The sequence below is a fragment of the Heliangelus exortis genome, chromosome 28 (assembly GCF_036169615.1).
Source record: "Heliangelus exortis chromosome 28, bHelExo1.hap1, whole genome shotgun sequence".
Classification (NCBI taxonomy): Eukaryota; Metazoa; Chordata; class Aves; order Apodiformes; family Trochilidae; genus Heliangelus; species Heliangelus exortis.
This window is the reverse complement of record NC_092449.1, coordinates 3,036,585-3,061,829: the sequence shown is the minus strand read 5'-3', so window position 1 is coordinate 3,061,829 and position 25,245 is coordinate 3,036,585. Positions and strand designations below refer to the sequence as shown.

At 43.5% G+C, this 25,245-nt stretch overlaps 1 protein-coding gene across 1 annotated transcript in view; it reads right to left on the bottom strand.

Annotated features, from left to right (window-relative positions):
• The window catches only part of INSR (insulin receptor), a 52,671-nt gene that overhangs the window by 21,886 nt on the left and 5,540 nt on the right, over positions 1-25,245 (bottom strand). Inside the window, exons 2-5 of the mRNA XM_071727970.1 lie at positions 22,450-23,001; positions 2,437-2,752; positions 457-602; positions 56-200 (exon numbers count right to left, since the gene is read on the bottom strand). Coding sequence (XP_071584071.1) covers positions 56-200; positions 457-602; positions 2,437-2,752; positions 22,450-23,001 — 1,159 coding nt within the window. The remainder of the gene's footprint in view (positions 1-55; positions 201-456; positions 603-2,436; positions 2,753-22,449; positions 23,002-25,245) is intronic.

The window sequence follows — 25,245 nt, the reverse complement described above, 5'->3', positions numbered from 1 at the left end:
TGGCACTCCTTACACTTCAAAGCATTAAAATTGAGTATCTTTTGAAAGAACTCACCCAGCTTCTAGTGTTTCTCCTCTAATCAGATGTAGTTTACGAAAAAAAGACAGAGAAACCAAGGCATAAGAGCGGCGAATTTTTAGGTACCCTGAGATTTCTTCTATCAAGCCAAGATTTGCTTCTAGCTCAGCTGCTATGTTATCTATGGAGAGGAAAACATCAGGTTTAGTTTTCTGATATCACAAAGAGAAACACTGATGTGAGAGCCCCAACTAGAACTGCTTCACATAAATTCCAAAGACCTTACAAAAAAAGCAGTTAGCGAAAAAAACCCCAAATGACCGTCACAAAGAGGTTTGGCTTTGTGGCTCTTTGAACCCTTCTGAGATTCAGAGGGGCCAAGGCAAGAGAGAAATGTCCCAGCTCATGACACCCACTGCTCCATAACCAGAACTTACTTCCTCCACGGATATTTATAACTAAGCTCCCATTAACAATTGTGCAGCCACGGAGCTCCTGGGCCGATGTCACTGAATCGATTGTCTTCTCTTTGCCATAATCACAAACCTTTGGGCAGGGCCCGGCACAGGGTGTACAGTGCAAGCTGGAAAACAAGAGAAGCAGGAATGTGGATGTGATGCTTCTGCAGAATGTCACCTGAGGTGTCCCCAGCAGCTCCCAAAAGCAGAGGAATCAAAGCAAGAGGGTCCTGCCAATAGGTCACGAGGGTCACTTGCAGTGCGCAGCACGTGGCTCTCAGGAGCTCCAAATAGCTGCTGATCATTATTTAACTTGCTGTTTTCACATTTGGAATGCTAATTGCTCACCAGAATGATTTGTTCTATTTCAAATAGCCCATGGTCCACTCAGTGCAACTTATCCCAGTGGTTCTAAGACCAAGAAACCCAGGCCCAGTCTCCATCCCAAGATCATTAACCAAATGTGCAGAGAGCTGGCCGGGGAATTCTCTGATTAAGGACTGTAGGTAAAGTTGCTTTAAAAAAAAGGCAAGCAAGCATGTTCTTTGTGCTCTGGGGAAATGGCAGCAAGATGATTGCTTGCCCTGGTCACAGCACCACAAGAATGTGTTCCCAACTTATTCAGAGAAATAAATGCTGTAGGAAAAGCAGGGAGTAGTGTTGCGAGGTCCCGCTGGCAGCAGGCTGGAACAAGCACAGGAGAGAAGGGGTGGCTGCTCTTACCCAAGCAACATAACTGCTCTGGGAGCTGCTAACAGAAACAAAACAGGAAATGGAATAAAAAATCCTGTTAGAATGAATTCTCTGAAATCATTACAGCAGGAGCAAATACACAGGAGCACAAAGCTACCAACATTCATAGGAAATCTGACTCATCACAAACTATAACGTTACTGTGGGACAAACAACAAACTTACCAGTGATAAACAGCTCAGCAACACAAATTATTTAATTCCTTTGTCGAAAAAACCCTGGGAATAGACAGAATGGCTGTTCCCTGCTTTGACTGGTGCTACACTTGTTTGTTACATTGTCCATTTCTGTCTGGCACAGCTTGAACCTTCTCAATGAAACTAATTACCGGGACCAGGGACAGATACTCTGAGAATGATGCACTCAGAATACACTCTGCTCTTCTCATTAGACACAGCTCTTCCCTGCTCTGCTCAACAGCAAGGCTTTCCAGCCTGAGGTCTGCTTTGGGGGGCAAGAGAAGCAAGGCTACTGAAGCCTCTCTGTTGCCCATCTCTCTCATCCTACTCAATTACATGAAGACCCTTCCAACTTGAGGATGCTCCTCCATCTACCTTTCCCATTTTTTCCATACTGGAGAGGAAAGAAGGGAAGCAGAGGAAGAATAAACCTGTAGGTAGAGCTGTCTGCTTTTGATGGCTTGAATTAGCAAGGCATTAGTTTGCAAATCATAGAATCATAGAATCCTAGGGGTTGGAAGGGACCTCGAAAGATCATCTAGTCCAACCCCCCCTGCCAGAGCAGGGCCCCCTAGAGTACATCCCCTAGGAACATGTCCAGGTGGGTTTTGAATGTCTCCAGTGAAGGAGACTCCACAACCCCCCTGGGCAGCCTGTTCCAGGGCTCTGTCACCCTTACAGTAAAAAAATTTTTTCTGATATTCAACTTGAACCTCCTATGCTCCAATTTACACCCATTACCCCTTGTCCTATCACTGGTCACCACTGAGAAAAGCCTAACTCCATCTCCCTGACACTCACCCCTTACATATTTGAAAACATTGATGAGGTCACCCCTCAGTCTCCTTTTCTCCAAACTAAAGAGACCCAGCTCTTTTAAAGTACACCAGGTAATTCTCACTGACACTCCAGCGCTGGAAACTTCTCTTGCTCCTGACACAGAAGACAAACCCTCTGTCCAAGGGAAAGACAAGCAGAGTACAAACCCTCAGTGGGGGTTTTTCTCCCTGCAGACACAGGTACTTACTTGCTGGAATTCATGATGTACCCTGAGGGGCACTCGTGAACACACTCATTGTTGTGGATGACATGACAACCCGACTCCCGGGCGTTTTTGCATTTGTTGTGCAGTTCCTGGCAGAAGCTGAAGGTGACACAACGCCAGCCCTCGAAGCGGTAGTGCCCGGGGGGACAGGTGTCCACACACCTCCCTTCAAGGTAGAAGTTGCGACAGGCCACACATTTTTCGGGGTCGTTTGGCTCCGTGCAGTCCCCGAGACATTCACTGTGACAGCACTGACCATCCGAGGTGCAGCCCTGGGACTTGCAGGCAGGTGGACAAACTGGGAAGAGAAAAGAGAAAAGGCAATTGAGCACCAACCCAAAGATGTGTGGTGCTGGAGGGCTTGTGAGCATCCACACTTCATCCTGCTGGGCAACCTTCTTTCCAAAAACACATCTGTGAAGTGCAGCCATCTGCCTCATCTTTGTTTTTTCAGTGAAAATTCCAAATTGCAGCGATGCTTTTGCAGAGTGTTATCACTCCTCATCAATGTTCAGCTTCAGATAGAGAGACCCAAGTCTTCCTTTTCTCTCAGTCCAGTCCTAGGAGGCTCCCAGGAGAGCTTTGGTCCCTCCAATGATATTTCTGGAGCCCAGAAGTGATGAGACTCCTTACACCAACAGCTTCCCAGCCTGGGACAACAAGTTTCAGCCAGAAGATTCTGGTTTTTTAGTTTAAGAAGCAAAGTTTCCCACAGCAATCCAGCAAATAATGCATGTCTAACAATTATTTATCAGGATTTGCTCCTTATCTATCCACCTGTCACCCATTTCCCTGCTGCCCTGGAACCCAACACAAGCTCTTGGGTGACTCTCCCAGTGAGTCCAACAAGAAGGGCACCCACAAGTTGTTATTGTTTGAGGTTTTTATGGTTAACTTTTTAATTACCCACCACTTAGCACCTCACAATGCTTTTAATGAGTGGTTTGGGCTTTGAAATAGAAACCAAGCAGCAGCATAGCTCAGAGCAAAGACCATGACTAACACTGAGCTGGAGGGGAGGCTGAGCAAACCCTGAGAAGCTCCAAAAGCAGGGACAGTCCTGCACCTCTGCATCTTCAACAACAGCCAAATAGAAGCAACCTGAAGATGATACCTTGCATTAGACTCACTAGAAAATGAGAAGCTTGTTTTAAATGCATGGTTATATACTCTTTAGCAGGCCACAGGTGGAGCACAGTCTAGGAACAGATGCCAAGGCTGCAGTTTATTAGAAATATTGGCAATAGAAAAACACAAGACAGATAATTCTAGAATTTAGTCCAAAACACTATCAAAGCTTACCAATTACAGTCTAAAATAACAAGGTTTACAGGGCAAAAAAAAGTCTGGGCTGTTTCTGTCCTACATCCCCATGTTCCTAAGTGAACATTGACACACAGATGTTTTGCAAGAGCTTCTACACTTGTGAGGACCACCTCTTGGAGCCACAAACACCTCCCTGGAGCAGGGTAAGCATCCAGCTGGGAAGGAAACATCTCCAGTGAACTCATGCAGGAAGGATCTGAGCAGACTGGAGGATCCTACAGAACTACAAAGTTTAAAATATTCAAAAGATAACATTTGTTCATCAAGGAGTCAGTGGAGCAGACAGGTTAATTTGGAAGAGTTTGGCCCTGATGCAAAACACCCAGTGGCACATGGCACTTACTTAACATCCTGCCACACAGTATTTTGTTTTGGGGTTTTTTTAATTTGTTATGGAAACTAATCTTCAAAGCCTTATGCTTATTTACACATTTTGAACTCATCTGCAGATATTCACAGGGCAGAAACTGTTTGAATACTCAACCCTAAAAGGCTTTCAGAAGATACAATTAAACTATTTTTAAACTGTTCTTAACGTTTCTCTTTTTCCTGTTCTAGGAGCTTTTGATGTGTAAAAGACAGCTTGAAGAAAGCCGAGCAGCCAAGGCAACGTCCTTTTTTTCCATTAAGTGCTCAAGACCAGAAACTGTCCATCACTATTTTGTGCAAATTCTTCTTATACAAGATCCTGAACAGATGTCTTGACATTATCAAAGCATGCATACTAAAAGGTAATTAATTCTTTCCAAAGAGGACCTGGAAATCATGCAGAAACCTCTCCACTGTATCCTCACTACTGCTTCTTGTAACTGCAGCACCCAGGTGATATCACTCTGGATGGGTCAGATGGGTCAAAAGGGAGCTTCATAAATCCTAGATAGAAACAAGGGAGCAGCTATTTCAGGGTAGGGGTTGAAGCCACCATGCCACACACCACAAAAGCTGCTGCAGGAAAAAGTGCTCCAGCAGCAGAGCAAAGCTGTTCATCACAGCCAAGACGCCTCTTCAGCAGATCTTTAAGGACAAGACTTTTAAAATCCCAAAGACAACAAACACCACAACGTTTGAATATTTGAAATATCACTGATCTGCCCTGGCTGGGGGAGAAACGGAGCCGACGCCGAGGTTCAAACCTGTTGCTGGAGGGGTGAATAAATATTTAACTAGATAGCTTGAGTGGCTCCAAAGACGTAGGAAACAATGCTTTTTACAAACCTTTCTGATTATAGATTCAAACTGACATTTCTTCATGCTGCTGAGGCCCAGCTGGGGGGGGACAAAAGGCAGCAGAGTCAGCGCAAAGGAATTTCTACCTCCGTGGATTGCTCCCTCGTTTCACCACTTCCTTGTGCTTCAGGTGAGAAGAAAACACACTGATACTGTAAACATATTCCTGAGCCAACACAGGTAACCAGGATCCATATTTAATAGGAAAGTCAATTAAGGATTAAGCTGCTCAGCTAATAAACACAGTGTGCCTGAATATGAAAAGCATGATTAAAAATACTTGTGCTAGGTCTTGTTTCTTGCTTTCTGCTAAAAACCCAATAGCAGTGGATTGTTTGAAGAAAAGGAAAAATGGTAAGGATCACTCAGGGTAAGTTTTGCTTCCCCTTTGGCAATCCTCTGCCACAGGATGGGTTTAAAGAGCAATGTCCTGGGTGAGCTGAATGGAGCTTTCAAACAGACGGTGGTTTGGATACAACAAGAGGTGCCCAGTTCATTAAGAAGAAATCCTAAATCACGTGTATGAAAGTCAAGATGCTGTGTTATATCCTGTCCAGGGACAGATGTCCAGGGGCATGGTTTTGGGACCGATTTGTCATGAACTGAGCATGCAGCAAGAAGCCTGGTCCATGTCATGCTGGGTCAAGCAGAGGCAACCTGGGCCACCATGGGTCCAACCGCAGTGACAAGGAGCAAACTCGCCTTGCACTGCCAGCTCTGTTTTCACCAATGACACAAGCTGTGTTTTGATTACAGACAAGGCAATTAAGAGGCTCCAGATCCAACTGAAGTCCAGGACAGAAAACAACTGTGGCAGGAGAACCGCCCTCAACCTCAGCCAATGCATTTGCTGCCTGCACAGGGAGGCATCCAACCACTCCGCTATCTGCAGAAGGCAAACACAGCAAACACGCCTTAACCCCTTGCCAGCCACCCACAGCTGAGCTCCCCAAACAAACCCTTTCCCCCCACCCCTTGCACCGGGGACTCCACTCCACCCCCTGCCCACCACGCTGCCCAACTCATTAGGCTATAGCAGGTAGTGAGGTTTTTTCTTACGGTGAGCGTTTGAACTGGCGAGGTGTATTTATAACCAGCAGAAAAACGTAGGAGGAAGCCAGCACGAAGCCGGCATTGACACAGCTTAAAATGGCTTGTTTTGGCCAGGATATGTAGCACTCATGCCAGGGCTTAGGTTAGTGTAATGTTATATGACGTGCACACGGCTGTAATTCAAAGCCAGAGTCCCACAGAAACAGTATCAGAGAGCTTTGCATTCCCCCCCACCCCCTTCCCGTTTTTTTCTCTTACTGTAAATGGCTGCAAGATCTGGCTTTATAAATTTATCCATGAACAGCCCTGCACACACACACACACACACACACACACACACACACACACAAACACACACACGGAATCAAACTTGAGTTACAGTTGCAGTGGGAACTGTAATTTAATTTCCTAGCTGTATAGTCATGATAATGACCTCTGTAGAAAAGGGTTCTTGCGGTTCTAAACAAAAACAAAGCCAACAAAGGAAAAAAAAATAAAGGAAACCCAAGGACTAATCGCCCACGGCAGTAACTCCTTGGAGTGTGTGTTGCAAGCATGTGATCTTAATTTAGCACTACAGAGTTTGTGCTTGTTTCCTGAATTTCTGCAAGTGCTGAGCGGCATCGCTGCTATTGAAATGCATCTGACTCTTACTCCTTATAAAATTCTGTATTAAATCATGTTATACATACACAGGATATTTTTACTTGACTGCTTTTCCTCAAGACTAACTCCTTCTCTACTTGTCAAAAAGACTGCAAATTCAGTAAGTTGATAGGTATTGTTACAGAGTTTCCTTACGTAATTTTTATCTGTAAAGCAATTTTTAATTTTTTTAACTCGCGATCATCTCTTTTCTTGTAAGCATTTATTTGAACTGAACACTTCAACACGACACCTCATCTGGGAGCATTCATATATAGTAAGGTTGAAAAGAATTATTAAAAATTAAATAAAACCATGTCCAGTGAAGACTGGGTGTGAATGTAAAACTCTGTAGCCGACTGGGTTGACAGCGGGTTGCTGCAAGAAAGAGGGTGTTGCCAACCCCTCTGGCCTGTGGCTTATGTCCTTCTATTATTTCTTCATTTCAGAGAGCCCAGAAGGCAGAAACCTAAACCCTAAACCACACCAGCAGCAGTTCTTGGGCTGCACAGGACCGACTGCTCCCAGGGCATTATGACAGCAGCAATGTGCCTGGGAAGAGCACGGCTACAGAGATCCACCCCACTGTAAGGACCACAAAGGCTTCTGATTGCTTTGGTGACCAACAACAGCAGCTCACCCATCCTTCCTGAATCTACAAAACACACGAAGGAACTAAAACAGAACAAAAATCAAGAGGTTAATGTGCTGCTCCAAAAAGACTGCCAGCAATGCTTGACACTGGCTGCAGTTATCACGCAAAATTCTGGAAATATCACAGTATGTTGAAGCAAACTTTCTGTCAATTATTCACAGTGCTCAGCTGGTCAAATAACATTTATCTCTCCCTTTTCCTCAACGCCAAAGATGTCCCAGGAACAAACCTCTCAAAATGCAGGGACTCCAGTGCAGTTACCCACACACAGGATTTCAGTTCTCAGCACCAACTCGGGAAGGAGCAAGTGCCAAGTAAGTTCAAGGCTTAACAATCAGCACTAAAATTCAAGTGTTATTTATAAAGTAAGATATTACAGTACATAATGCCACGACCCCACTGGACTGGGAGTTGGGAACATTAGGAGGTCTGTATTTACACAGGAACAGATAAAATTAACTGCAGGTGCCTCCCTTCCCATAGACAGTGACTTCCAAAAACAACACACTGTTGCTAAAACGTAAAGGAAACTCTTCCCATTGACATTTCTCAGGACAACGTTACAACTCTTATCTCCTCTATCAGTAAGGATAAGAAATAACTTGTTTCTCCTCCCAAACCTTTCACAAGTTACGTGCTCATGGAGAGCTACAAGGAATGTCTCAAATATTCCAACACGGGACTGGTGCCATTTGCAAACCCCGTGTATTCAGCTGCTTCCTGCAAGGTAGGAACAGCTGCCACAGCTAAAGCCAACAGAGATGCTGGTGCTGTTGCATGGACCTGTTAGGATCAACAAATGTGAGCTGAGAGAAGATAAAAGGGTTTGGAGTTGTGTGCCACCTTGTCCAGACACGATAATGGAGGATGTGGAGGTCTGTGAAAGACGTTGTTGGCTGCAGATAGGGGGAAAAGTTTGAGCTCTGCTGTTGATAGAGGGAAAAAAATGGATAAAGGGAGATGTCTCTAGAAAGGCAGCCTCTTTCACACCAACCTTTTGATGATTAGACAGTGGAGTAATCTATTATCTGCTGTGCTACAAGTGCTGGTGAAGTATTTCCCTGGAAACTAGAGAAATTTACTCATATGTGAATTACAACATGGAATACAGAAAACTTGGAGAAACCCATACATATGGACACAAAGACATATTTTTACATTGAAGTCATCTTAACATGATGAATCCTGAAGGAAATCATCAAGCTCAATGGATCTACAATGCCTTTGGTCTCTGGCTCTTCATCTTTTTAAGTTATACAAGCTTCTCCAGCTACTACACCAAGTACACAACATCCAGGAGTACAGAGCCCTGAGTAATTTCAGATACAAAGTCTTGGCTCCATGGCTGGAGTCAGTGAAGCAGCCCAACTGCCACCTCTTGTTTCTGGGGACAGGACTTCTTGGGCTACAAACCCAAATCAAAGTCCCTCATTTTGTCCCTTTGAACCTTCAGGCCAGGCTCTCATATCAAAAATCTCTTAGGCCTTTCTGTTTCTCTCCCTTGAAGGTTTTAACTCCTGCTGCCTCTTTTACCAGGAGATGTGGATGCTTCCTGCTCAGTTATGCCTAATATTGCCCAGACAGAAAAAAGATCAGAGAAACATTTTTCCTTTCATGCATTTTAAGCACTGCATGTGGTGATTACTCTGTGGCAGCAAACCCTGTGTGAACTGAAGTTATGGAGCAAAGGATCTCTCTCCAATGAGAGGTAGGAGACAAAGCTCCATGAAAAAATGTAATAAAAAATGAAAACTCAATACTAGGTCTGTTTTCATTTTCCTAGTACCTTTTAATTGAGCTGATTGCCCAAGCAGTTAAAAACAACTTGCAGAATTCTGGCTGAACTGTTGGCAATCAAACTCAAAATACCAAAACACAGAGTTTGATTTGAAAACACAGCAGCACTGTTAAAGGTGGGACCAGTGTCACAAAGTGCACACAAGGATAGGGCTGAGAAGTTGTAAATACTTTACCTGGTGTCTACAACAGTGTTGTTGTGCCATTCTCTGGCAAGCAGATCCAGCCTGTTCCTTGTACTTTGTGTTCAAAATTACATGGGAGCTTAGCACAGCATAAGGGATCAGAAATAAACCACCAACCTCTGCTTGTTTGCCTGGTTTTCCTTCATGTGCCAGCCCCAAAACTGACACCACATCTTCAGGCAAAAGTCAGAGTCCCCAGCCAGTTATCACTGAGTAAAATGCTCCAGGCTCTGCTGCTCAGTGCCTTTGATGGCTTATAATTGAAGAGTACAAAGCCACCACCCCCACTCCTGTCCCACAGGTACCTGAGGACTGGGAGGCCAGAAGTTTCCAACCTTCAGCCCTTCTGACAGCAACTTGCAAGAGAGTCACTAAGGCAAATCTGGCTCCCTAAAAATGCTGCAGAAATATTCAGCCTACCTAACCCCTGGGGAACAGGGAGATTTGTAAGGAGCAGGTAATTTTAAAGCAGCTTGGACATTAACCACCTCATTTTGTACTTCAAAGTCAGAGCAGACAATTTGTAATTTAGACCAAGACATGAATTTTCCAAGTCGATTCTGGAGAATTTTTCCATAAAGCTTTGCTTGTAATTTTACTCATAGCTTTGAGACTGCTTTTTTGTCCTGATGGTTTGTTAAATTTCAATCCTTGTTACAACCTGAGGATTTGGACTCACCATTCAAGGGAGACCATGCTACCTGGGAGCCTCATGGAAGCTTCATGTTAATATTTAACTACGTATTATTCCTCCCAAAGCACAGCATCCTGCAAACAGCCCTGCTGACTTTAACCTGCTCCCCTCAAACCTGCTCACTCACCTTGTGATCCCAGAAGACACCATGAAATTATCCCTGGGGTGGTCCAGGAAACCACGGATGTCCTAAACTTCAAGTGTAATTGAGTGTAAAGTCCCTATCTGTACTTTATTCTGAATACAGAGAAGGATCTCTGGGCTCTGAGTGAGCCAGGTGACCAGGCTGGGGACAAGCCTCTTACCAGGCTGGTTTAATTCTTAGTGACAAGCAGCATGGCCTGACCAGAATAAGAAGTCAGCAGCTTAGTGCTGAAGGAGAAAAGATGCTGCATCAGGACAAGCCATAAAAGAGAAGCACAGGAGAAACTGAGAAACAAGCAGAAATCTGCAGAAGTGGTGATGGTCTAAGAAAAAGATCCATCCAATTTTTTTCAGCAACACAAGCTGTGACTTTTACCTACAGCCCCTGCCCTGAAAGCCTGACCTTTGCTTTCTGCACTGAGAAGGGAGGGGTGAGATTGGCTTTCCCCAAGGCCACAGGGAAGGATGCTGTAGTAAACAAGGCATGAAAGAATGAAAGCCAAGTTGACACATTCAGCTCCATGAGGACAAGGTTTGGACAGGTTATGTGAAAAGATGTGGAAAATGTCACCCAGGCACACAAAACAAGAGCAAATCTGTAACAAAAAGGACGTAGAGTTTACAGCAAAGAGCAAAGTGGGGCTGTCCATAACCAAGAAAGGTAATGGAATGGGTGGAAGTATAAGATTAACCACAAGGAGATTAAGCTGATAACTAATGATCTACACAGAAACGTCAGCGAGAGGTTAAGATTTTAATCTGGACAGATTTGATGGCGTAGTCATGAACTGTAAACACAGATACTGAAGAGAAATTGGTGTTTGTGGATGGAGATACTGAAAAGAAGCCAAAAGGGAAAGATGCAACGTAACTTTTTGCCAGATCCCCCCCCCTTTTCCTCACCTTACCTCCCAGAGAGGATGAGGAGGGAGAAAACTGAAGCATCCCCTAAGGCCCAGTTGTGCCAAGACATACCTGGGGGATGAATTTTCCCATGAAGCAGAACTAACTAGCTCTGCCAACCAGGTTTGGTTTTCTTTTTTTTCCCCCCTGAAGTTACCAGGCTACATGAAGTGTTTTAGTGCCTGGCCATGGAGCACACTGCCCAAATCCACGCCAGCCACGGGCCGGCTGCGGTGGGACCCGGCGCACAATGCCAGGCTCTGTCCCTCTGCAGCCTCTCCAGGGGGAAAGGGCTTTGCTCTGTGCCAAGAGAGGCTGATTCCTGGAGACAGCAGCAGCAGGATGGAGACTCTGGGTCTCCAGCAGCCCCTGGAAGCAGGCAGCACCCTTGGAAGAAGTGCTGCTGGTCGGCTGCCCGCTGCCCACACCAAGAGCCAACACACAAAAGGACTTGCCAAAGGGCTAAGCCATACACCCTTCTCTTGCCAGAGTTATTGCCCACAGACATACACCCAAAACTAAATCCTGCACAGTGTATCTTCCAGTGATTTAATAGGTGTTGTGGTTTGCCCTGAACCTACAACAGGTCTTTTTTTTCAGAATTATATTTGAACGGTGGAAAAAAGATGGGCACGAACTGTCTCATCTACTTGGGAAGAAAGGCACAGACCATCTAATATTCTTTCAACTATTCTTGTCATTTTGGCCTCAGCAGCTCATGCTCACTAATTCATACACCCTTCCCTCTTTGCCCAAAACTGTAAGTATGCTCTCCACAGTTTATTTCTAGGTATAAGAATTTACTGAGCAGGACTGAAATAGATACTGTGCTTGCAGTCCCAGAGCTGAGCAGTTGAGACCTCTCTATGAAATGTATTTTTATTTACTACTTGCCCTTGTCATCTTCAGCATACCAGCAAGGCCCATTTTCAAATAATTCAATGTATATTAATATGTGACCCCACACCAAGTAACTCAGCTGCATCCAGACAGTATCTGCTTAATGGTTTCTCATTTCAAAATGATCCCTACAAGTTTGGATGTGTGCTGTGTCAGACCAGCCTGCTTCTCTAATTCAAGTGCCAAAAGAGAAATTATAAAAATGACCAAAAATCACACAAATGCAAGTCTGAGGAAAAACAAATTGCTACAGACCAGTACAAAAACCATTAACTCTGTTGCACAAGCCACCCTCGGCAGCTATTAATCTATTTCTCCTTGTAAATTATGCAAGAGAAAGTTGTAATCTGAAGGAATTTAATCCCAAACTAGTTGTGCCATGCCAGCAAGGAGAGGCCAACAATGAGAGAACTGAATCTTCTGAATTAAGATCAGAGGAGATATTGGATCAACAGTTAATTGCCTGCATTATGAAAATTCTGGTTTGTTTCCTGCCCCTGCTGTGGTAAACTCTTAAAATACAACTGACGGTCACTGAAGTCACTTTATTCAAGAAAAAGGAAGTACAGGAGTGGCAAAAGTCTCATTATCTGCCTGTTAAACTACTCCCAGCCACCGAGAGAAACAGGATCTGCTGAACCTGAACCCTGTGCCATGACTGCTAAAGAGCTTCAGCTGCATGGATGTTTATCAGCACAGGAGTCAAGATAGGGTCTAATCACCAGCTGCCATCAGCATTGTCCATTTCAGAGCAATTAAGGTTCTTCAGATCTGGTCTAATTGATACCATAGCACGAGCCCTGACACCACCCAATCCCTGCATGGGGTAATTACTGCAGGGGGAAGGAAAAAAAAAAAGCTATGGAAATCATCTTATGATGGAGAGAGTCCTCTGCAAAACAACTACACAAAGTAGAGTTATCTAGCAAGAAAAAGAGATGGGGCTCTCCTCCACATATCGGTTTCTTCAGGGACAAAGAGTCTCTTCTCAACCAAACTGGGGAGGTTTCCAGTCTCAGCCCAGAGCTGTTATTGAAAATGATCTTCAACTGGAAAGGAGCCGAAAAAGTTTTCAAGATGCCGCCCAGTCCATCCACCTGTCCAAGGCCAGATCAAATACATTACCTGAGACATTTCTGACAGTTGTTTGTCTAAACCCATCTTAAATCCTGCCTCAAGGTACTTCCTGCTCACTCTGATCAGCTCCATGTTGCAACCACCAAGGCACAGAGCGGGGCACAGAACCACCCGAGAGGTCAACGGCAGTGCCGAGAAGAGATGGGTGCTGTGGAAGTCCCCATCCAGCCCAGGATCTTCTGCAAAATACTCAGTATGAAGTGAAGCACTTGACATCTTGCTGAGTCCTGCTCGGCCTCTCCTTCAGTATCAAAGCAAAGATTGTCTTTGAAACTGTGCCACTTCAAATCAGGCTTTGGGTGGATGGATGGTGCTGGCAAATCTGAGCACCGAGAGACCTAAAGCGTGTTTGAAAAACACAATCTGGAGTTCTTTTTGTTATCACAGATTAGAGCATGTGGAAAAACAACATGCTCTTCCCCAGTGCTGATCAATAAGAACTCTCATGCAGCAGCTCCTCCTTTCACCAGCAGAGCCATGCAAAACACCAGGACGTTTTTCTTATCACACCCACCAAATTCACACCCTCTATGGGCTCCAAGTGAATGCTGTGTATTCCCCAGAACAAAACCTGAAGTTTGGTGCAGACACTTAGTCCTAGCAGACTTGCAGACCAGTTTTATGGACTATAAACTTGATGTCTAAGCACTGAAAGAGCAGCCAAACACTACACCAATTATTTAGGCAGCCCAAGAGATAAGGTTAATGCAGTGAGGAAGAGAAGCCTGAGGAAAAGGTAATCTACACATCACATTGCTTTTGCTGATTTAATAGTTGTCAAAACCTGCCCATGAGGTCAGAAGTTGTTTTGGATAAAGCACCAGTTTCCATAGAAATGCCTTTTCATTAAGTCTCCAGGTAAGATTCTACTGCACATTCTGCTCTCTCTTTGGCCAAAAACACAGAGTGTGCAGATTCCCCAAGCCTAAAATCCACAGGATTGAAGGAACAGAGGAACAGTTTATTGAGCTTTTAAAGGCTTCACTTCAAATACCATTTTAAAACAAAAGCCTTATTCCTTTTAAGCTGAGTTAAGGCTCCACTGGGTGAGACTTGCAGACAGTCAGACATCACATTGAGGAGCTCCATTTCCTCTCTGGCTTTTGGGAGCTTTTGAGGGGTACTTACCAGGGAACTCTTGGACTCCTTCATCCCCCATTGAAGCTGTGTAAATTGATTGTGATCACATTGATTGTGATCAGCCTTACTTCAGAAAGATGACATTCAGAAAAGACTGCAGAAAAAGCCCAGAAAAAACAAATCCTATTTGGTTTATTAAATCATTGCTGTTACGTTTTTATCACCCATAGAATTTAATTGGCCTGTTTTTGCAGGGAAGACAAGAAAAACATTGGTCTGATACTCAAATTTTCATGCATATTGTTCATGAAGTATTAAAATCCTTGCAGTGTTGTCATGCAACACGGATGCCTAATGAAGTTTAAAATGGTAATAGAAAAATGTTTCATTACCCTGGGATGCCTGCTGACTTGCACCTGCCTTGTTCCTAGGAAACTCAATACACTGGTAGAGCTTCTTGCATAATTCCTACAATTTTCTAACCTTGTCTTTAACAGTGTATAGAATCAAAGAATGGTTTGGGTGTGAAGGGACCTTAATGATCATCCAGTTCAACCCCCTGCATGGGCAGGGACACCTCCCACCAGCCCAGGTTGCTCCAAGCCCCATCCAACCTGACCTGAGACAGTGCCAGGGATGGGGCACCCACAGCTTCTTTGGGCAACGTGGGCCAGTGCCTCATCACCCTCAAATTAAAGAATTTCTTCTTAATGTCTAACCCAAATCTCCCGAGTTTGAAACCAAGATCCACCTTTGATTACAGGCATTTTATGCACTTTCTCAACCATAGGAAGTTGCCAATATAGCAGAGTTTTAGTGTGATGCCTGAAGTTTCTGCACGAGACTGATTTACAGATGCTTCGTTCTGTGCAGTACCTGAAACTTGATTTCCCCCCAAACAAACCCTGCAGGTTGCTCAGTTCCTACATTCAGATATTTCAGAACAAACAGCTCAGAAGCAAACAGCATCTCACTCACATTACCTAAAGCAAAGCTGCCAAGTTCAGCAGCTCTCCCACAGACACCAATCTTTCTGTCCCAACACAGAGGATGGGATTTGGCCCTCGTCACAGCAACCAGGGGGTAAAAAAAGAATCAGCCAGCAAGCCCATTTTGTGATGTAGAAACCTCCTTGTGTTCTGCCACACGAGGTTACATCTCAAACCAAGTTCTCTCCTCACTGCTCCTGCCTCTTCAAAACACCCTGCAGAGCCCAACCTCTCCCACCCCATCCCTTAAAGCTTCCCATTGCAGTAGTGCCCTGTGCTGTTAATAGAAACAAACCAGAGAAAATACCAAAATTGAGCTGGAAATTGTGTCTGTCCACCTCCAAGCCATGCTTGCCCCCTTAACCAACATTCAAGCACCACACAGAATTAATTCTCATTTTAAATGTCACAACACTGATGACTCCAAACAGTGCTAGCCCTCCCCATACCCTCATAAAAAAAAATCTAGATAAAAATTACAAACACACCTCGTTGTAGTCCAGAGTATTCTAGTGACTGAGTGCTGGTTTGTGCACTTCTGCAACACCAGCCCCAAATTTGGGATCAAAGCAGCAACTGAAATCCCTCCAGGTTCAGCCCCACGCCAGACAATCCCAGCCAGGACCCCACAACTTCCAGCTACCCTAATTTTTATGTTTCTATTTTTCCCCAGCTAACCAACAGCCCTAATTAAGAAGCATAAACATCCCAGCAAGTTCATTCACATCCCTCCAATAGGAACTTGCAGACAATTATAGGATATAATTGGGAAGCATGATCATTGAACTTTTAACCAGCTATTGTTATAAACTGAGAAGGGTTTTTAACAGTGCTGCTTCCTCCAGGACACAGTTGGTTATTCACCAGCTCTGTAATTAATCAAAAGGTCCTGAAATCCTCCACCTTTCAGTTAGAAACAATCTTCTTGCTGGGCACACCTGGGTTTTTGACCCTTTTTCTGCTCTTTTGGGGTGTTGTTATTTTTTTAATCCTTGTCACATCCAAGTCCTGATAAAGATGTTTCAGAGAGCTTTGCCAAGTGCCATATTTTAGTTGGGCTTCTTACACACACTGAATGCACTTCTTTGTATGGACTCAACAGTTCACAATCCCTTCAAAGCCCTCTACAATAAACATTTCCAGTTCCTTCATCATAAAATGAAATTATGATATAACATCATACACACCTTAAATTTACTTTGCTCTATTTGCCTAAAAGTGAGGAGGCATCAGAACCGCCTTTGATTTAAAATATTTTTACAATTCAGTAATATTTTTAAGATTCAAAGTCCAGAATCACTGTTCTGCCTTCATCAAAGGCATCAGAACTGCCTTTGATTTGAAATACTTTTACAATTCAGTAAAATTTTTAATACTCAAAGGCCAGAATCATTGTTCTGCCCTCATCAAGGGGAGTGGAGGGAGGAAAACATACAAGTTATAGAAACCAACCAAATCCTTGATCTTCACTTATGGCACAAAGCACCTCCAACACTCAGCAGGATTTGCTCTGAATAAAACACACTGTGCCAGGTGAGCCATTTGCAGCAATCCCTATCATGCATTACTAACTCAGGTTAACCCTGTTGTTCAGTATTTTTGTTGGTTTTTTTTTTTTTTACATTCTGTGACTTCCTGCTTCTACACCCATGCCCAGCCAACAGAATTTCCCAAGAAATTCACCTGCCAAAAATTGTCTCTCTTCTTGCTTAACAAAGGGTAGTGAGGGTTCCCTTGTTTAAGTGGACAAGGTAACATGGAAATGCTCTTGAAGTGGAAAAAATAAGTATTCTACCTGAAGTACCTTTGGCATGCCCCCCCTTGGAAGTCACAAGCAGTTGATGTCACCACTGAGGACTGAGCAAAGATCTTAAAACATCTCCCAGTAACTTAGTGCTGCACCTCTGACTGTGAAGTGTTAAACTCCTCCCAGCCTCAACTACACTGAGGTCAACAACAATTGTTTTGGGGAGGGGGCTGGGGAATTGAAGAATTAAAAAGCATGAAAATGGCAAGTCAGATGAAAACTTCTCCAAATTTCAATGTATTAGCAGCAAAACACCACCAGCAAAACGCTGTTCCCCTTTTTCATTAATCAAACACATTTGCCTTGAAATTAAGATAACTTTTAGAAAAATGGTGTTTACTGCTTATTAAAGGTTGGAGAAGCTAGAAAATAGTTCTTGTTCACATGCCCTAAAGGTGGAATGGCTCAGACAGTGAGTCTATCTATCTAAAGGGTTGGTCAGCAATGGGCTGACCTTTAAGTAAAGGTTGAGTAGCAACGAAGCCCAAGAAACACAAATGTGGTGAGACCATGGGAGCTGCACACCTGGGGACTTCTTAGCAAATCATGGTACTGAAACCTCAGCTTTGCTTCACTGTTAAAAAGAGAACCTGATCTAGATGATGCTTTACAACCCTAAGTTTTGTCTATTGGTTTTGAAGGGAGCAGCATACTCTTAAATAACTATTCCACCCCTTTTCCTTCAGTTCTAGGCTGTCTCACACCACCAAGCACCATAAATCTCTTAACTGCTCTTAATAAGCTAAAGTGAATTAGTTTAGGATGTCTGGTCTGTTTGGAAGCATCACAATAGCCCCAACCACAAGCACTACATGCACTCAATAAAGCTGTTGCTTGGCAAGGTTCAGGACAGACGCCCCAGCGAGATTATCGGGTGTCAACTTCCATCTGGCATTTGTCAGAGCTAGGGGGAAGAAACAAAAAAAAAAAAAAAAAAGGCACTTCTTATCAGATCTCCAAATAAAATGAGCACTTCCACTTCGTCTGCTTGCAACTGGAAAAATTTCTTTTGTGTTTGAAGCTTTAAAAATATCTTGCCCTTGAAGTTGGCTAAGCCTGTTCAGTGCTTCGAGACCCCTTTCCCATACAAAGGTAATAAAAGTAAGCTTATGGTTACAGAAATTCCCAGCACATAAAAATTACAGGAAGCTGTTGCTAAGTAATATTTCTACCTAAGTAAACATCACAAAATGTTTCCCACACACACCTCTGAACTTTGTTATTCAAACCTGCCTTGAAGATGTTCGTCGCTGCAGTTTCTTCTGGCACGGGTCTCTCAAAAAGCTCTGAGTGCTGCTGCACAGCAGTTGAAAAACATTTTAGGCTGAGCAATGTTCCTCTCAGTGCTTTGTTGTGTTGCTTGTAGCAGGAAACAAAGCAAGCTACCAAAGCTACTCTTTAGTTCCTCATCTCTTGCCTACCTGGCCTAGGGTTTTCCCTGGGTAAGTCACAGGAGAACTAAGAATTTTCATTCAGGATGAGCAGAAGAATCTGAATTTCATTATATTTTCTAAAGAAGAAAGCCCATATTTCATATACCCACACTATACTCCAGGCATGAGACCCCTCAGTACTCACCAAGAGCCTCTCTGATATTGCAGATCATTCTCCTGATCATTTTTATTTCACCATTCCACTTTTCCTTCCCTTACTCCACCTCCAGATGACCCCGTATGCTATTAAAAGGTTGAACCCTCCTTTAGAGGCTGTCAAAAACATCAGGCTGCTGCAAATTTTGTATGGACAGAGAGGACTGGCTGCAAGGAGAACTGGCAGGAAATCCTGTTGCAGAGGGAATTGTTCCTTCCGTCAGTGGAGTGACAGACACATAGCATTTTTATTACATTATTAAAAAAAAAAAAAAAAAAAGGCAGAAAAAATGTAAAGTATGAAAATCATGTTTGGCAGATCTAGACTGAGGTCTAGGACGTTGCATTTCCAGCATTTTTGTTGTCTGCATTCTTCAGCAAAGACACTCTCTGCATGAACATGCTGCACCCAACTATGTTTTTAAAGGCAATAAAGTATGTATGTAAAAAAAGCAACTTATAAAGCTGTGGGTACAAAAAGGTACAAAACCTCCAGAACAGGAACAGCTCTTGGCTGCCATAAACAGCATAAACCAAACAGACTACACACACATTTCCCTCCCTTCCTACCCAAAATATAACATGAGTTGCCCTTAACTGAACCAACTGGCTCTTCACACCAACACCAGCCACGGAGAAGAAGGAAAAGCAAACTTTCAGGAAACACATCCCAACCAATCTGAAGCCATGGTATCTCCACCTCCACATCTTTGCACTCAGACTCAGACACCTCAATTTGTTTTTTCAAAGCTTGCAGCTGCCCACCAATCATTTCAGTTCCTCCCAACCAGTTTCATCCCCGACCTTAGCTCTAACATCTGGAAGAAGATCCTGTATTTTGTTGTCTTGAACGTGTTATCACCAACTGAAAAAAATTCTGGGCTGGAGTTGTAGCTGCAAGGATGATTCAGAGACTTGGATGTGTGCCTCAGAGATAATTATACGTTATAATTGGAAGTGTTAAGTTTTGGGGTTAACTGGGATAGCTGTGCTGATGAAAATGAAGAAATTCCAAAGATCCATGATCAATATGAGACCTGGCAGGGATCACAGGATGGATGCAACCACAGAAAGCAAGCAGGGGAAGACCAAGGACTGGTGGGGAATAGATGGAGGGCACCCTGGACCCCACTCCAAGATGTTGCCATCTTCCTTCCCACCCATATGGGACCTTTCTGTGACATCTTTCAGCCTTCCTAAGTGAGAGCTCTCAAACTTCTTGCTTGTCTCCTGACTTTCTCCTGCAAGACTGAAAGCTGGAAAAGCTTTGCCAGCTTGGGACTTGTCTCTGTCAATTGACACACACTCTGGAACACCAGAACAATCAATATCTACAAGTTCTTTAAAGATATTTTTTTTTCCAGTAGACAAAACAGCAAACAAAATCTCCTGACCTGCGGTCCCAGGGCAGCAGCACTATCAGTTCAGAAAACCACAACTTCCCATCCTGAGATGCGAAACAAATCAAAGCAAACAGGAGATGCTACACCAAGTTTTATAAAACAAACCAGGGATACAAATAACCTGCCTTAAAACAACACGAAAAGCCAAACTTCCACAAAGAAAGTTACACTGAGCTGGCTATATTTCACTCCAGCATTGATTAAAAGACAAAGAACAACAAAAAAAAAAAGAGCAGAATACTCTTCAACAGGAAGAGAGGAGACTCCAGCACAGCATTAGCTGCTGAAGATTCCCAGATAAGATGCAAAAATGCAGAGGGAAAGATTTCATGACACTAATACCCTCAGCACTGGGAGTTGTTACGAGGCTCTTCAGGCTAAGGAAAGGCAAAATACAATTCACACAAACTCTTCATAATTTTGACATAATAATTACACGTGCAAAGGATGCACTGCAGCTGGTGGGAGAACAGAGAACACAGCAATTCCACCATCAGGTTCACTAAATAAATGCCCCTTCATCTCCACCCTGGTTACTGGTGTGCATCTGTGCTGAAAATGCTCCTCAAAAAAGCCTATTTGAGCTGTTAAAACAACATCAGCAGCATCCAGGCAGGTGGCACAAGGCACAAGATAACACAGATTATCAGCTTGTTGAGAACACCAGCCACCAATAAATAAAAGTACAAATCTGAGGATTCCAAACAAAGATAAGTGTGGCTTGTGAAGTGGGTTTGAAAACACATACCTGGTAGGAGTGTTTCTTCTCTACATCTTCTCCAAGGAGCACAGCAAAGCAGGTGGCAGCAGCTGGGTATAGTGACTTTTGAAACCATTTTCAAATTCTAATTTCAACTTCCAGCCCAAGACAAATGGATTTCCTAGCCTGGCTTCCTGTGGTCACTTGGCTAAGGTGGTGTGTGCTGCTGCTCAGGTACTTCCAACACATTTTGAGCTGAATTTGTATGAGGGAGCAGAGATTTCTGCCCCAATGGTAAAATATTCCTACAGGTTTCATGGAAATATGGAGTCACATAAAGGAGAGAAACCATACATTCCAGTCTGCTGTAGCACTGCCCCAGAAACTTCCCAGGAATGAGGGACATATTGAAGGGTCTAGCCACAGAAAACAATTCAACTAGTTCTTTAACCTTATAAAACAGCAGAAAACATAAAACATGAATGCATAAGAAACCAGGTCTCATCACTGATAAAAACTGCAGACCAAAAGAGCTCATAAACTAAGATGCTTTATAACCTTATTTTCTTTCTAAAGAGGAACACACATACACACGTGCATCCTCTCACTCATACCCCATTATTCTGGCAACAAAAATAACCATTTTCTTTAAAAGGAAGCTAGACAATTTCGGGGTGAGTAGTAGCAGAGGGGAAACCACATTAATTTCTTTAGTTTATGTCTACTGGTAGGAATTCCTTCTCAAATTTGGCACTTAGCACTCAGAGTTGCCCTTTAAAGCTTGGCAAGAAATTCTCTCCAGCCCACAAGTTTCCTAATTTCATCTTAGGACACACTGCTTCATTTGGATACACTACCTCCAGAAAGACAGACAGCCCTAAATGTGTCACTTTTACCTCAATTCACTTTACAGTCGGTCAAATTTAGCAAAAATCAAAGTAAATATATAATCAAAACTGAACTTAAGGTCGGTTCCAAGTTTGGAAAACACAAATCTGCATGAAATTCTGAGCAACCCCAATACAGTTTAAGAACTGGAACTCAGGGTTTGCAGCAGCTGATTTTCTGAGCAGCTCTTCTCCCCTGAACCAAACCCCCAAAGCTCAGTTATTTCACCCTCCCCAGGACTTTGCTATGGACAACCCCCCTCTCAGGTTCCTTTCTCCTCCTTCTCTTTTTCCCTTCAGGTCTGACTTGGCTTCCAGCTTCTTACTCTGTGCAAACATTGCTCACTCATCCACATATATTACACTTTCTTATGGCAGAAAGGTTTCAGGGAAAAATATAACTGTACCCAACTGGAGTTGGGTTTATTCTGTATTCCTCTTCCCTGTATTTTCCTGGTTTTCCCTGTATTTTTCCCCCTGTATTTCCTTTTCCCCTCTTCTGCTTCTCCCTTCTTCAGCTTTTCAGTCAATCTGGATTTTCAACCTCTTACCCAAGCCTCAACTGAGATCCTGATACCAGTAACCCTACAAACCAGGGGTTACACTCAGTCTGTTACACTCAGGAGCTCTAAGCTGTCCCTGACTTTCCAGAGAAACAAACCACAACATTTTTGGATACGCAGAGGTGAAAGAACTGCTACGAGAGCCCCATCCCAAAGGTTCTCTCTTCACCCGTGGTGAATTTGGAGCCTTGCTTTTAGAACCTATGCTGAAAGGTAGCAATGAAGAGGCCCCTATCAGCCCCCCAGTAGATCTGACAGGTTAAAAACTGCCAGGAAAAGCCCAGTTGGCAGAGGGGACCCTGCACACCCACCTCTCTGACAGCGATCGTGGGTCCAGCAGCGCTCAATGAAGATGCCATTTATCACAGTGGGAGGACAATTGCTCTTCCCTTTCACTGTTCCTGGACACACATCTCCACACTCTTCTTTGTCATCCTTGTTGGCCACGATGTAATTGTCTTCTACAGAATCCAAAATCCTCGACCAGTCAATGGTTGACAAGTAACATAATTCATTATTCTTCTCAATCCGGACAGCACCCCGGGTAATGTTCATCAGGTTGTAGAGCCCAATCTCCTTCAGATGAACCATCTCAAAAATGACCAGGGCATAGTTAAAAAACAGGTGAGTTCCTCGAATCACAGTGAGGTTGGGGAAAAGGCCCTTTAAACTCTCCAGGCCATACACACGAAAAAGCAGCAAGTAGTCTGTGATCATAGTCAGCTTAGGAAAGCTGAGCTCACGGAAATCTTCAGGCTTGGTTTTAAACATCAGCAATATTTGCAAGTGGCCCTCAATCACAGTGCAGTTCTCCAGCATGTTCAGCCGGGTCAAGTTGTTGCGAATGTCCATGCTTTTGCAAACTGAAAGGGAAGAAAAAAAACAACCCAAAACCAGCTTATTTATTTGCTTAAGAAAAGGGAATCGGTTTAGTTTTGTAAATACTCGGGTTTGTGTGATTGCAACCTAACATACAGCAACACAGAAAGGTCTTTTTCAGTCAAACGTGCTGTAAGAAATCCCTGCTACACGGTTACAAAATAAGACAGAAAAAATATTTCATCATTTTTCCTGCCACCTGGAGCTGCTGGGTATTGGCTCTATCACGACTGCAGTTGTAACACCAGCCCGCAGACGTCATTTGGAGTTTACAAAAGCAAGAGAGGTCCATGCAGCAGAGTCTGTTTTCTTTAGATAGTTGCCAGCGACACACCTACCTCATCTGAGATTGTGCAATTAATGCCCCTGGATTAGAGGGAGTCATTTAGAATGGTTGCAGGGAGGGGAAGATAGGGAAAGAATAATAGCTAGAAAATGGTAGTGCTTCAGATGAGAGAAAGATGGAAATACACCCATGCAAGAGCCTATGCTCCTGCCCAGACTTTGCTGACAGGAGTAATTTATTGCACCAGTAATTTTTGCCCTAAGCATTCTTTTTGGATTAGGTGTTTGGGCTTTTTTTTTTGTTATTCTTTTTTCAAGGTTGAAGATCTGCCTGCCATGACTACCTGGCCAGTTTATATATTAGAAGCAGTAACCCAAAGAACTGTCAAGTGAACAATTACATGGAGAATAAATGAGGAGTTAAACAGAATACAGAGCATCCAGACAGAAGGAAAGCAAAAAGCTTGGATATGGAAATTTTCTTCTTTTTATCTCAAAGCACAGTTAAGAATGAAGAAAGAAATTTAGAGATTCTGTAGCACAACAAAAGTCCTGGTGAAAACCCTCTTAAAACCAAACTTCATAAAAAGGTACAGCCAGACTTCGGGCATTCAAGGGTGCAAAACAACTGTCTTACTGTCTTCTGAGGTTTTTTTTTGGTTTGTTTTTTTTTTTTTTATAATAAAAGTCATCCAGCAAGAATCAGGCCTTGCAAAACTGATGCAGAGACAGATGTTTAATGGGTACAACTGTCTAACTCCTCGTGGTTTTACACAGACCACTGCTGTGTGGGTTAAAAATAAATTCTATGCAAACGTCTTAATGATTATTCAAAGATTTGCTCCACTGCAATAAGAAAAAGAAAATCTGGCAACACTAGGATAGGATTTGAAGCAACCTTATTGCCCAATGGGATTTTTTGGCACCATATCCAAGTCGTTTCATAAATTGCTTTCTGGAAGAAAAAGCTAATGCTTACAGTGCCTCAAAGATCACGGATGTGCTTTGAAAAAATGGGAAAGGAAATCTGGTGGCCCACCAGCAGCAACCTCTTTGCCCCATGAAAAACTGCAGCCAAGCTGGAAGTAAGCCAGAAAAGTGCCTTGCTGCACATCCCAACCTGAAATTCAATGTGCAAGTCACCAGTGGAACTAAAACTGTGTGATAAATTCAAAATCCAACACCATGGTTCTTATTTCCTGCTTGCTGATCACACAGCCCAACACAGCACACTGAGGTGGTACCCATGAGCAATTGCTGTATCACAGGATGAAGAACTACTTGGAGTAATCTGAACATCTACAGCTGACCTCAAGGAAAAGGAAAGGTCAAAAGACACAGCTCAGCTCTGCAGACTAAGACTTCCAAGAGGAAAAGCTCTAGGCTTTTATTGTGGCTCAAGGCCACAAAATGCATCCATACACTAAGCATAATTACTTGAGTGTTTCATCACTTCGATGAGAACTAGGTAAGTCACTAGAAATTGGCCACAAGCTGGCCCCCAGGCAACACCTGCATTCACACAGCTCTCCCAGGGCTGAAAAGAGACAGGTGAAGCTCAGGAGTAAACAGCAAAGCATTTTGAAGCATTAAATAATCACATAAATCTACCAGAGCTGGAGCTACACATCCACAATCTGTCAGGCGTTTTGCATTTTAGAAATATTTTTGTATTTTTTCACCAGCTCTCATACAAAGTGTTTGGACTCGATGGCCTTAAAGGTCTTTTCCAACCAGAACAATTCTGTGAAAAGGAATTATTTGTCCTTAGTGCCAGCACAGACCAGGCAGGCAATTCCACACATCCTGGCAAACCAGGATGTGAGCAGAGTCATTCAAACTCTGCTGCTTTGGAAGCTGAGAAACAGCAATGTCATAAACTGGCACCTCCTCTGCTGGGCTTAAGGGTTCCCATCCTGGGGGGTTCTGCACGAGCCCTTTCA